Source organism: Alosa alosa, chromosome 8, assembly GCF_017589495.1.
Source record: "Alosa alosa isolate M-15738 ecotype Scorff River chromosome 8, AALO_Geno_1.1, whole genome shotgun sequence".
Classification (NCBI taxonomy): domain Eukaryota; kingdom Metazoa; phylum Chordata; class Actinopteri; order Clupeiformes; family Clupeidae; genus Alosa; species Alosa alosa.
This window is the reverse complement of record NC_063196.1, coordinates 24,950,425-24,964,259: the sequence shown is the minus strand read 5'-3', so window position 1 is coordinate 24,964,259 and position 13,835 is coordinate 24,950,425. Positions and strand designations below refer to the sequence as shown.

The 13,835-nt window shown below is 40.8% G+C and overlaps 1 protein-coding gene across 1 annotated transcript; it reads left to right on the top strand.

Moving 5' to 3' along the window:
• The first annotated feature begins 1,017 nt into the window (after positions 1 to 1,017).
• On the top strand, positions 1,018 to 8,947 carry taf1a (TATA box binding protein (TBP)-associated factor, RNA polymerase I, A). The gene is made up of 10 exons (XM_048250477.1): positions 1,018 to 1,488; positions 1,620 to 1,783; positions 2,015 to 2,128; positions 2,548 to 2,746; positions 4,343 to 4,464; positions 4,879 to 5,037; positions 5,687 to 5,753; positions 5,972 to 6,119; positions 7,146 to 7,300; positions 8,231 to 8,947. Exons 1-10 carry the CDS (start codon positions 1,368 to 1,370, stop codon positions 8,275 to 8,277), a joined length of 1,296 nt encoding a protein of 431 aa, XP_048106434.1. The 5' UTR covers positions 1,018 to 1,367; the 3' UTR covers positions 8,278 to 8,947.
• Positions 8,948 to 13,835: the final 4,888 nt, after the last annotated feature.

Sequence of the window (13,835 nt, the reverse complement as noted above, 5' to 3'; positions counted from 1 at the left end):
ATTCTCTCAACAATTCTAGGACAATTTTAAAAAAGGTAGCGATAGACAGATAGATAGATAGATAGATTTTGATAGTTTGATAGCTACTTTGTTTGTTCCAAATGGAATCTTTTATCCAATGTCTAGCCTAGGCTAAGCTAAGATATCTAGAGAAAATAATAAAGGAAAGCATAGGCCTGACCAATTAACCTTTCAACCATGGGGTGTAAAAATAACATCTATAGGCCTACAATATGATATTATTTACCATTTAAAGATTTATCAGACTGCGATTACTTACTTGCGTCCTGTGCTACAGTGAAGGAGAAAGCTGCAATTAGGCATAATATCACATAAAATCTACCATTTCTTCTTTCCATGTTGACAAGCCCGAGTCGCATTGTCAAGTGACGGAAACTAAAGTTATAAGAATATTTGAAGCGCTCGCACCATGGCAATGGAATAGTGACGTACGTACACTTAGCCCTACATTGTTGTGTCATCATCTAGGCCTAATCATCACACAGTTTCAGAATATTGACACTGAATTATATATTCGTAAGTACAATATATTCGTAGTAGGCTATAGCCTGTAATTCGCTGATGTCTTGTGAACTCAATTGAGCAATTTAAGGTGATGTAGCAAAGGGTGCTCGAAGTAGCATTAAAAACAATAAAACTGTAGGTCTACATTTATTTCCACAGCAAGCAGGCCATACATGAATTTCCCCGAGGGATCAATAAAGTATCTATCTATCTATCTATCTATCTATCTACATCTACATTTGTATACAATTTTTATATAGCCTAGCTTGGGTTTCCCTATGCTGCCTTGCACGCGATTTTATTCGCGCTTGAAACTGTAGTTTAATCAGAGCCCGTCTATTCATTCTCTGGTTTAATTCTGTTAGTGTAGCCTACACCTCCACCAATGGTCAGTAGGGGGGAGTGTTTTATTTCCCTTTTCCTCCTCGCCGCATTTAACGTAGAAGAAGTCAAAGTAACCAATAGGCATTAAAGCCGGTACAAACAGGAAATTTTGGAAGACTTCGGGACTGTCTTGCATTCTCTGGGCCTTTTCCAAACCGGGAGCTACTTATTCCCACTCCGTTATGGAGTGAACTAAAGTCCTTTAGGTCATTATAAAGTTATCTGAGTGAATTCCGTTTTCTAGTGGGACGTGAGGCAGTGGAGAGCAGTGTCGTGAAGTGGAAGGATTTGATACAGTGCTGAATTTTAGGATGCCCTAGACGGGAAAAGGAAATCGTTGCTAGTTTGGAAAAGATGATCGCTCTTTGACGTTACCCAGTGTACTTTCTGTGTTTGGTTGTATTTTGCGCATTCAGCTCTGGTAGGCTATAGGCTATAGGGTTTAGGCAGTGAACACAATGGACGATATCGAAGTTGAGCTGAACGTGGCAGGTGCAGATGAGTCTGATGATGACACATGGGGTCGAGGTACCGTTAAATTGACACCATCCTTGCTCTTGCCGCCAGCAGTATTTCCAGGTGGGTTTTTCACAGACGACATCTCCCTTTATCCAAATTTCATGGTAGCATACAGTATGTCACATTGCTTTATAATAACACCAATAAAAGGCACAGCATTTTTGCTTAAAAGCGCTTTTATTTCAACACAGAGAGGTCGAACATGTCTGGTTTCCATAAGACCATAAAGCTCTGCCTTTTGGCCATTAAGGACGCAATGCTCCATCATCGGTGGGAGGACGCAGCTAAATATATATCTTATTATACACAAGCACTTGAGGACACCTCTACTGGGAATCAACTTATGTCACCAGAGGTATCTTTACAGCTTAATTAAACAGTTGTAGCTTACACAGAGCGGTTTTAAAAATATTGGTAAGACTGCATTAAGGAAAATAGGCATAATAAACAACAATGTCAATGCAATATCATTGATCAATAGCCTAATGAAAATAAGCAAATACTGTAATATACAAACCATAACTCGAAAGAACCGCTTAATTAAGTAAGTGTGTTGAACAGATATGTCTACAAATTTCCTCTTCAGATCATGTGGCGTCTTGGCTGTGAGATTTTACACCACCATCCCAACTCCAAGCCTGAGGACATAATTGATCTCTATGAACGAATGAAAAACTTTGGGGTAAAAAACTTTGCCAAGGTGTGTACGTGGTTTAGGCTTGTTTCATCTACCGACTCTTGCATAGCTTAACTTGTTTTGGATTTGTTTTATTCTTTCACACAAACTTACGTCACAGACCACTTGGAGGTGCAAACAATATAGGATTTTTGGTTGGTTTGACCATCAGCATATACACATTAGTATATAGTATATCTGTAATGAATACATCATATGATATACAAATTTGTTGAGATTTCAGTTTTATTCAATGATGGGGGTGGGGGGAGAATTTACCATTAACTTTTTGTTTATTTAATCAAAATCTACAGAGGTCCCTTGGAAATCACTAACAATCTTAATTCATTGTTGACATCCTCTTATAGTTTTGTTCAGGATATCAGGTGTGAGACATAATCTAAACATTCCATTCCGCACATTGTAATATCCCCATTCTGCAGATTAGTCTAGATCATGCCTTCCATCTGCTAAAGAATGGGCAACTTGAGGAGGCCAAAAGGCAGTTATCCGTTGCAGAGAGCTGGAGATATGGCAAACAGTCTGCTGCCCAGTCACAAGATTTGACTCTCATCCGTGTTTACCGCGGCTTCCTGGATTACATCACTTGGAACCACAGAAGATCCCTGGGAGAGGAAGCAGGTGAGACAAATTTGTAATTATTAATAGATAATGTTAGTTATTTGAGATGGTATTTGATGCCATATGCCAGTGTAGTAGCCTGACCTAGTTCCATACAGAATTTGAATGTGGTGTCAGTCCCCTTGGATTTGATTATGGGGTGTGTTTCAGCTGATACAGGGGGGAAATGCCCCTGCATGCCTCGGTAGGTGTTTGATCACAGGGTTGTACATTTGTTTTAGATTGTAATTTTGTTTGATGACATGTTTGTTTGCTTGTACATTGTAAATTTGCACTCGGAAACTTAAATTTGTTTTGCACTTTGTAAATTTGCACCCGCAAATGTAAATTTGTTTTGCACTTCTCCTTCTCGACAAATGCCTTATTCGCTGTTTTTTTGTTTGTTTTTTAAAGTTATTGTGCTGTAAATATTTTGTGCAACAGACACAATGGTGAAATCTAAACATCTCCATGCTAACGGTGATCTCTACCAATCAAAGACACAGCTTTTCTGTCATCCTATGTAACGGGTGCCTTTTCCACTATGCAATTTTTTTTTTTTTTTTTTATAAACTTCTTTTCAATTTATCCACAGCATTAAATACATGATCACCCTTCAAAAAACATGTTTGCTTATTTCAGGCACACTTTTCTTTCACATTGAAATATGATGGGGAAATATGACTGGATGGTACATTTCATGATAAAATGGCTCTAGTTATCCACGTGGTCAAGTTATTGACTTGAACAATACATGCCTTCACTTCGAAATGTAATTTGCTTAGCAATGATGCTGTTAAAACTGCAATGGAAAAACAGTTATTCCTGTCTAATTTGCGTGACTGGGTGGTTGGATTAAGCTTATTAGCTTTAGGCTTTAGAAACACACTTTGGCTCTAGTTTGTGCCTTATGCATCTCACCAAATGGTGACCCTTTTACACTTTTATATAAAACACATTTTTCTTAATACAAGGTTGATATAAACAAGGTTGATATAAGGTTGATTAACTAAATTAATAAATTAAATAAAATGGAAAAAGTTGTTTTTAAGAGTTTTAAAGAGCTGTTTGGTTAACCCATTTACTCCTAAAATGCCTGCTAAAAATGCCTATAGAATCCTATGGCATTCTAGACTAAATAACCTTATTTCCTGAGGGTTTTCTGAAAACATTTCTAAAAATTCTCAACGTCTACCAAAATTTAATATCTAAGCCTCTGTAGCACCTAGAAACATGAAATAAAAAGCATACTGCGCTACGCAGCATCCAGCGGGAGGGTCAATGTTGCGCTACGCAGCATCCAGCAGGAGGGTCAATGTTGCGTCATGCAGCATCCAGCAGGAGGGTCAATGTTGCGTCATCCAGCAGGAGGGTCAATGTTGCGTCATGCAGCATCCAGCGCGAATGGGTTAAACACAGTTTTTCTTCTTCTGTTCATGAAGCAGAGTAACCTGACACAAAAGACCATCTAACCTGACACAAAAGAAATCAGGTGTGCACACATAATGTTCAGAAATATTGGGGATTTTTTTTACTCCTCTTTTTGTTGTTGTGCACTAAAAAAAAAAAACTCCTCAGACTATACCTTAAACCTTGACCTCTTGTCTCATGTTTCAGATCACAATGGTGATGGCAGTAATCCAGAGATGCACAGCTACTTCCGGCAAGCCTCTGTTACCCTACAGGAAGTCATTAGATCGCCTGGCATCTGGGACTCTTTTGTGCTCGCCTACGTTGAGGTGAGCAACCCTAGTACATTCCCCTGGCCTACATGTATATCAGAAGTTTCTTCAAAAGCTAATGTTCTCATTAGCAAACACACCATAAAGAATGTGGCTATTGTTGTAGTTAGCTCAAACCCGCCCAATAACTGGCACTGACACGGTGGTCCATTTAGAATTATGTTTTTTTTTTTTTTTTTTTTTTTTTTTTCTTTTAGAATCAAAGCTTTTGGTATCTGTTTTCCATACATGGATTAAACTTAGTCCTAGACAAAAAAGGTTTTTTCATGGAGATTTTCATGGAAGTTTGAGTAATCTATGTATGGGGAAACAGGCCCTTTGGGTTTGTGTAGGTCACATATTCCCTCTCTAATCATTAGAATATAGTTTTTGTGAATAACTAAAATTGACCTATCAAAAATGTATTTTTAGATGCTCGAATTCTACAATGATAAAGAAGGAGCTGAAAAGGTTCTGAAGGATTACGCGTATGACAAGGCATTCCCAGCAAATCCGAATGCCCATGTATACCTGTATGAGTTTCTGAGGAGAAACAATGCCCCAAAGAGGAAGCTAATGGAAGTGCTGGAGGTACTGCATAGATGCTGTTCTTTCTTTTCTTTAAAGATGGAATGAATCTTGTGTTGTTTTGACCGACAAAACATCGGGACTCTTGCAGGGAGCGACATCTGAACGAATTTTCTCTTATTTGTGTTTGCATTCGAGTCATTTCATGTCAAATCAGATGAGGTTGTTGCTGCACCATCTCAGATTTTGTTCAAGCCATTGTCTGTATCATGAGTAGAGTACGTCCCAACACCAAGGCCTGTAAATTATTTCTGTTCAAATATCCTGAATGAAATCGCATAGCCTGAAAGGCAGTATCACTATGCCAAAGTAAATCACCACTTTAAGCCACTGCACTGGGCGAGACTAAACTGATGTGGGCAGCCGTGGCCTACTGGTTAGCGCTTCGGACTTGTAACCGGAGGGTTGCCGTTTCGAAACCCCGACCAGTAGGCACAGCTAAAGTGCCCTTGAGCAAGGCACCTAACCCCTCACTGCTCCCTGAGCACCGCTGTTGTTGCAGGCAGCTCGGCGTGTGCTTCACCTCACTGTGTGCTGAGTGTGTCAAAAGAGTATATATATATGTGTATATATATATATATATATATATATATATATATATATATATATATATATATATACTTCTACTGATTCATGGTATTGTTTGCCACAGATTCTGCAGGCACTGGTACCTTCTCATAAGCTGATGTTGCAATATTGCTTCTTTCTGCTTAACTCAGGTATTGCTAATTCAATTCATTTCTATCCTGTAGTTCTGTCCATTAATATTGTACAATTAAAAAAACATTTGGATAGTTGCTCTGTTGACCACGTTTACTAGAAAAGAAGTGAAACAGAAGGCAGTTTTAACTAGCACTCCATGTAAAGCAGTTAGTAAATGATTTTGGTGTTACATTTCACTTTACAATCTAATGAAATGTATCCTGTCTTTTTGCAGGCGATGATGATGATGATGATGATGATTATGATTATAAAATTCAGAGGGCACTTCAGGTGATCATGGACCTTCTTGAGTACATCAGCTGGAAGCAAAACCCTTATGCGTGGAAGTGCCTGTGGGACGTTATTGTCTCACTGTTGAAAAGGTAAATATTGCTATAATGTATGCCTATACAAACTGCTTACTTGTATATAAAATCAAGAGGAGGAGTGCTGATCTATAGACTTTTTAGTCTTTTTCTATTGGGTTGGACAGTGTAGTGGGATAGATTTTTAGATTCATAGATAGATAGAGGGATTTTTTTTATTTTTAGACCAGGGGTGGGCAAACTGCGGCCCGCGGGCCGGATCCGGCCCGCCAAGCACTTTCATCCGGCCCTCCGAGCATTTCATTTGGTTATCCGGCTGCTCGCTATTTTTTTCCTGCGATAGAGACGACGTTGGTTAGCTTTAAACTGCTTTTCACTCTCCTTAGAGAACATTATGTCAATGTCAAAACATCATGTTAAATAGAGATAACATCATGTTAAACTAAGTTAACTCTTAGTTATCTCCTTTGCAGCAGATCTAACGTGAACATTATATGCGATCCATTTAATTGGGAACGCGTCTGCACTCACAAGAGGGAGAGAGAGCCGCAGGTTCCAGCTCGCTTGTCATTGTTGATAATTGATATCTCCTTCTTATAAGAAACTTTGAAGGCAACAGTAGTTCCCACTACTGACCATTTAAAAACTGTGAGAGGGCCCAGTACAGCGATAGCCATAGCAGAGCAGGCAGAAGATCAAATAAAGGTGAATTAAAGCGACTGTCTTAAAGCGACAGTGCACAATTTATACATTTGTTAAACAGCATAAAATTAGCAGCATTTTTAAGCAATTCATATTTTAAAACAAATACTTTTCATACTAAATTATAGGCTATAATAAATGTATTTTTTATGTGTGTGTCGTGGGGGGGGGTTGTTGTGCGGCCCGCCAGCCAGTTTTCAAAACCCAATGTGGCCCTTGAGCCAAAAAGTTTGCCCACCCCTGTTTTAGACCCTACATTTTAAAAATAATTTCACCAGAATTTCTGTATTTCATTCCTTAACATGTAAAAGTTCATCATCTTGTTTGCTCCATAGTTTTTAGATTTTTACATTTTGAAATTGATGTCTCTGAACGCGTCAGGCATCGCGGGGACGTACTCGCACAGGAGTGGCATAAGAGGAAAGAGCTGTGGATGCCGCTGCACTTCAGAACCTACCACGCCAGACAGGACGCCAGGGTGGACCAGGACCTGCTGATGCTCAAGATCCTGGTCGTTCCAAACCTTGCTGGGAAGGGTGAGTGTGCCGGTGTGCTTGCGTAGTGCGGTTATAGCTGATAGAGGGTTGTGAAAAGCGAATGCAGAAGTGCCGTTCACCCTGTTACGAGTTGATGAACCACTGGAACGATTTTGGAAACATTATTTTAAGGTACAAAAAAACTCTTTGGTGTTGATTTAAGTATACTTTTTTGCCTTTATTGGGTGAGATTGAGAAATGACCACGGCTCAGACTCGAACCCGAGTCCCCCTGGGTACTTGGACCCAATGTGGTATGGACGCCTCCTGTGAAGCTTCGCCATGTCCTGTGCCTCTTGCTTTCATCATACTGCACATCTGTTCATTGAGCAAGTAGCCAAACTGACATCACCATAGCAGATGTGTCCCCTTCTTCGCTCTTGCCCCTTATGACGCCTATGTGCCTCGGGACATTCACTCATTAACTGTCGTGGACTATGTAGTGAATGAATAAATGTCCCAGGCCATGTCTTCTGTCTGTCCAAGATCTTAAGTGCATGCCTGATTTAAATCAGTGTAAACATGATGGTCATGCAGGAGATGAAAAACGTAATGAGCTCAACTCTTGGTTTAATCAAAGTCGGCCGCGGCCATCTTGGTAAAGCGCTTCGGGCAGTTATTTTGGGCAGTACACCAGGCGGGGTTAAAACTGAATTGAACAATATAAATATGTCACCCAAAAACACTAAAATAACATTGCAGGAAGGGGCAAACTGCCATATCGGAGTTACAAACTTACCCCATACATTTCTATGGAGGATTCTTTGAGTGCTGTGCCTCATTTGAAAATCTTTGTGTACCGTAATATTAAGGGACTTACATTTAATACTGTGTGGGAAGCAGGGAATTAAATCCATGAATTTAACCTCAACTTGGTCCAGGAAAGGAAGAGTTGATGAGATATGCGTAGTCTTCTTTTTTTTATCTCCAGATGCTGAGTACCGCAGAGCTGCTAAACTGTTGACTGATAATGCCTGAATGTGGGAACAGAAAAATGAGTCTCGGACTTCTCCGCTGTGGACACATGTTGAGTCGAAGGGCAGGAGATATTACCTTTGTAAAACTCTTAATTGATGCATCTGTCAGCTGACTATGAATGTAGGCACCTCAGTATGTCTTGGAATGTTCAAGAGAAACTGGAATTATTTTTACCACAAGGTGGCACTCATGATGTGGTGAAGCATTTTCCACCCTTGTGGTTGAATATGGTTGCCAAAAAGATCTGACAGACGTGTGTGTGAGTGTGTGTGAGCGTGGAGAGGGGGTGGGGGGAGAAGAACACCACAGACACACTGACCTAAACACAGACACTAACAGACGTGCGCACACAAACTTTGTAAATGTGTGCCTTGTCAGGTTAGGGATTTGTGATCATGCTTTCACAGGCTCTAGTTTTACCGGCTACCTGTAAAACTGCCACCATTTCATGTACAAGTACATTTTTGGCCATCTCAGAGGGAGATTTATGAGGGTTTGTTTGAGAGTCTCTGTTTACATGGCATGTATTTGGACCACATAGACTTTAAACCCAAATGGTGTCAGACTCACTGAGCCGTGATGAATAATACAATTTTTAAAAGTTTTATTTTTGTAAAACTCACCCACTTGGCAGCTGTTAATAATGAAATAATAAAACCTATTGTACGAAGATGATGTTTTTGATGTGTATTTCTTTCTCAACCTTGGAAGGATGGGTACGTCCCTGATTTGCCGATTTCCATAACTTGATTTGCGTGCTCGCAAACGGTGATCTAGCTAGTGTGCATTTAAATGAAAACCAAACACAAGAATACACTGAGGAAGCCGAACAGCATCTGTGTTGATGCTGCCTCAGGTACTTTACACCTGCGTCGTTCACATCCCAGTTTCACACGTCACTGGGCATTCTGATGAGCTCTCCATGTTTAGGAAACGCTGCTAAAATCTTTACACAGCCACAGTGTTACAATGCCCTCAGTTTTTCAGGAAATAATAACGAAGACCCATATTGTGAGAGACTGACAATAACATATTACCAACAGAGTAAACAAGTCCGAACAGTCTCTTTCCAATGTAAGGGCTACTTGGTTCACGTTAGCGGGTATAACATGGTGTCAGGTTGAACAAAAAGCATGATGTAAGGACATCCTGTAAGTATCTACTGTGCACAGAGATGGGTCAGAAAGAAGTGGGGGAGAAGATTCAGTCACGCAAACAGGAGTTTCGGTTACACTTTACTTGACAGTGTTGACATAAAAGTGACATGACACTGTCATGAACGTGTCATAAACAAGTCATAAACGTTTATGACATTCGTTTTTTTGTCATAAGTTAAGGTTAGGTTTAGGATTAGGGTTAGAGGTTAGGATTAGGGTTAGGTTTCATGTGGCATGACAGTGTCATGTCATTCTTATGTCGATACTTTCAAGTAAAGTGTTACCGGAGTTTCAACAAAAAGTGTCATTAAACTACTATAGCCTACCACTAATAATATACGACTGTAGAACTAAGATTCAAACAATTGTTGTAGTTCAGAATGGTCTTTTTTGGCAGAAAATCAATCAATAAAATGTGTTAATCGAAGAAACAAGTCTTAAATGCTGATCAAATGAATGCACCTGAGGTTGAATAACCTGGAAAACAAACATTTAGCACGCAATATTCATCAACAAGATGTGTATTTCTGATTTATGCGGTTCAGCTCCCATCCCTGGACGAACTCCATCAGAAGAGATGTTGGAGTAGGGCTATCAAGATTTTAAAAGACACCTCCCACTCGCCAGCAGCCTATTTCAGTAACTGAAATCAGGCAAGCGATTCAGGAGCATCATGTCTAACACAGAAAGACTCGAGAGGAGTTTTTATCCACAAGCTGTTAGGTTCCTGAATCTAAACATGACATGCACCTCCCTCATGAACTGCACAATGCACCTTGCACTTTGAGCCCTGGATCCACTTTTAGTGAGCACTTTTAGTAGTACAAGGTTTTATTATATCTATGGGTAGGATCTGGGGGGGTATATATTTTATCTTTAGCTTCTTATTTATTCATGTTTTAAACTTAACTTTTATTCCATAACGTATTACTATTAATTTGTGCTAGCACAGTTGGAATGGAGTAAAGAATTAATTTCAGTGCTTGTTGTAAGTCTAGACTATGCATGTGATAAATAAAGAAACTTGAACTTGTATTACAAGTGAGTATCTGAGTAGATGTGAAGGACTTTGTGTTTCCTGTGCTGCACATTGGGTGCTGTGTTCCATTCAGTCCGTCAGTCTAGTATCAGCATCAGTGATCAGTGTTCTCCTGCATAAGTCATTCCAGGGCTCAGGGTCAACCTCAGTGCATCTGGCGCCACCTGCGCGTCCTGCTGGGGTTGTCTCCTGTCCACCATGTAGAGGGACGAGAGTGGGGCCAGCAGGCTTGGCTTGTCCTGCTGAAGGTATAGGACAACTGTCAAAAAAAAATATGTTCTTTCTGGCAAAAGTAGTTATAATAAGTTGTTGCAATGTTGTCCTCTAGCATCGTTACAAAGGAGTTGTGCCACCAGTGGACAACTGGATGTGTTTGGATGTGATGGATGAATCCCTTCAGTGGAGGTGTGGGGTCACAGAAGACTCATCACATTTCTTACTGTTTGTGATTGTGTGATGCGATACTTTTCTCGACGGTCCTTGCTCTCTCTATGGCTCTTTTTGATGGAATCAGTAGGCGGCCAAAGAACTCTTGTTTTCTTCAGAGAATTTTTGAATCTCTCAATTCTTCTTCAAGGACATGCTTTCTCATAAGCGAACAAGTTCATTTTTCTGTGTTCATCTTGCTCCTTTGTTGCAGCAAGATGGCAAATAATTAAAAGCTTTAAAAAGAACTGAATGGCAAAAGGAAGTACTTGTGGTGAGGTGTGTGAGTTGTTAAGACTGAAAATGGTTTGATTACGGCCTTGATAGATACACTTACTTCTGCGGCACCCTTGGATGGAATAGAAGTGATTGAGTGGGAGGAGTGAATGAAGATGTGCCAGCATTGGATTTGTACTAGTTAAAGCATGTAAACTGGCATATCTGATAACAACCTGATTGGTGCTTTAATCAGATTGCTGTGCACATGTAGTAACTGCACTGACTGATTGGATGGCTTTCAGTTGCTGTGCTGTGCCGAGCAAGCGCTGGAGATCTCCGCTGAGGCCTGTGCAGCTCAGGAGGAATGTGTCCATTCTGCCTCTGAATCACTCTCTTCAACAGCCCCCACAATCTGCTGCTGCTGCACGCTCCCCTAATGAAGCCACTGCTGGAGCCGGCTTCACATCGATCAGGCCCTGGGCCATAATAAAAAAAAAACGAAAAAAAAAACTCAAGGGAACATACGCAATTAGTGAGTTTCACGCTGCCTGATTCACTTGATTTGATATGATTTCTTTAATTGAAGTTTTAGTTCAAACCTACAATTTAAATGATTTCCCTTCGCCCCAGGAGCATGACATTAGTGGATGTCTCACTTTTCTTTTCACCTCACCAGCATTTTAGGGAGCATTCAGTGTTGTCCTTCGCCTCACGTATTGCTGCAGTGCTTTTTCTTGAATACTCTGACATGATTGAGTTTTTAAGCATCCAACCACTAGACCCAAGTGTAATAAAAATGGAAAAGCTGGTAAGGGTGTTTTTTTTTTCCAAGTTGTGCCATTTTATGGTGCACTGGACAGTGTGTGTGTGTCTGTGTGTGTGTCTGTGTGTGTGTGTGTGTGTGTGTGTGTGTGTGTGCGTGTGTGTGTGTGTGTGTGTGTGTGTGTGTGTGTGTGTGTGTGTGTGTGTGTGTGTGTGTGTGTGTGTGTGTGTGTGTGTGGGGGGAGAGAGAGAGGGTGGGGGGCATGATTGTGTTGTCCTTACATAACCAAACCCCAAAGCACTGACCAAGCCACAAGAACAGCTGTTGGTGAGGGGAGGCAGAAGGGGAAGAGGAGGAAGGAGGATGCATCAGAGAAACACATCGTCTGGGAATTTGCTCTCACAGCCCACTTTCTGGAAAAGACCACAACCTCAAAAGGGGTCAGCACCTTGGCCTGGTTTGTTGCCATGGTCCCCATCTGGCCAAGCTGTGTGCATAGCAACAGCATCGAAGCGCATCAGTTTCATCAACCTCACCAGCCTGCCTGCCTTAAACTTGACCAACCATTTCAGTTCACTACATTTGAAAGGAAGACTTTATGATCCAAAAGCATAGCTCACAGCCCCATTCACACACAGAACGGGTCAAGTTCTTACTCAACAGAAAGTCAAGACAGGAGATCTGTGCACAATTTTCAGTCGGAGGTCACGTCACAGCGTGAGTTACCCTGCATATGCACAACCTCCCATCAACTATGATGGGATCTCGTGTTGCCTTTTCACTGTAGTAACATCTGGTCGCTGCTTTCCGTCTGACTAACTCTCCTCTGTGAGGACTAAGATTAGTTTGCATGAGTGACTGTGATAATTACAACATTTTGGAAACTGATTTGAAAAAACCTTAAAATGGACATGTGTATTTCTTATGTTAAAGTGCTATGTTGAAATGTTAGAGCAAAACAAATGTTGATTAGCTGTTGATTGTTGGTTATTGCTTAGCTGTTGATTAGCTAAAAAAAAACATTTCTTGGTGGTGATTAGTGAGAAGCACAATCTACCCGAGGGAACATTGGACATGAAAATCATTCTCATTATGAACATACCCTCATCTCTAGTGCAAGGCTAAGGCTCTGTGTCTGCACTTCTCATTTGCAAAGTTACATTAGTCCCGTTCCTGTGAGTGATTTATGATTCTCTGGTTGTCACTCATTCTCTCCTGATGCCATTGGAACATAAACCTAAATGTCATGTTCACTAAGCAAGCCTGTATTCTCTCAAGCCTCCAGAGGTAAGTAGGTATTGGCAGCAGTTCTTTGGTTTACTCAAGTCATGGTTTAGAAAAGACAAGGTCATGTAGGACTAAGTGGGGGAAATATAGTCGCAGGCATGTGTTTGGCCTCTGTTTTGTCTGCGACGGTTGTCAGGTAATTAATTCACATTTTAATTTTGCGTCCTTGGGGCTTAGCCGAGCTGAATCGGCAGTTTACTTAAAGATAGGAATCAGACATGACTGATTGTAGGCGGTAACGTTTTCTTTCTTTTTGGCCGATCATATCTCCCGCCTTTTTTTGGCTGACCACACGGTCCCTGGACACTTCATGTGTCAGTGCATTTGACAGATTGAAGCGTAAAACCTTATGGCTGATTGTCATTGTAACTTTAAGGCAAGTATTAAAACTAGACAGAAAAAAAACTCAGACGGAACGGAACTCAGGAACGGAAAGTCTTTTAAGCTGTTTTCTGACTTAGTCCGCATATAGTCTACACTGCCACACCGGGGATAGCTATGGATTTGATTGAAAGGCATTTTAGAGCACTATGTCATGTTTTGAGAAGAGGTTATACTGAGGGGGCTGAGTAAACAAAGTTGAGACGGTTCGGTAATGAAGTTGACTTTTCTTCCACTGTGGCGTCAGTCCCCTGGGAGCCTTATAGGCGATGACCGCACTGGCCCG

Coding starts and splice junctions, on each gene's coding strand:
- taf1a (XM_048250477.1), top strand. CDS start 1,368: ATGGACGATATCGAAGTTGAGCTGAACGTGGCAGGTGCAGATGAGTCT. Junction 2,129..2,547: donor GGGTAAAAAACTTTGCCAAG/GTGTGTACGTGG, acceptor CCCATTCTGCAG/ATTAGTCTAGATCATGCCTT. Junction 7,301..8,230: donor TCCAAACCTTGCTGGGAAGG/GTGAGTGTGCCG, acceptor TTTTATCTCCAG/ATGCTGAGTACCGCAGAGCT.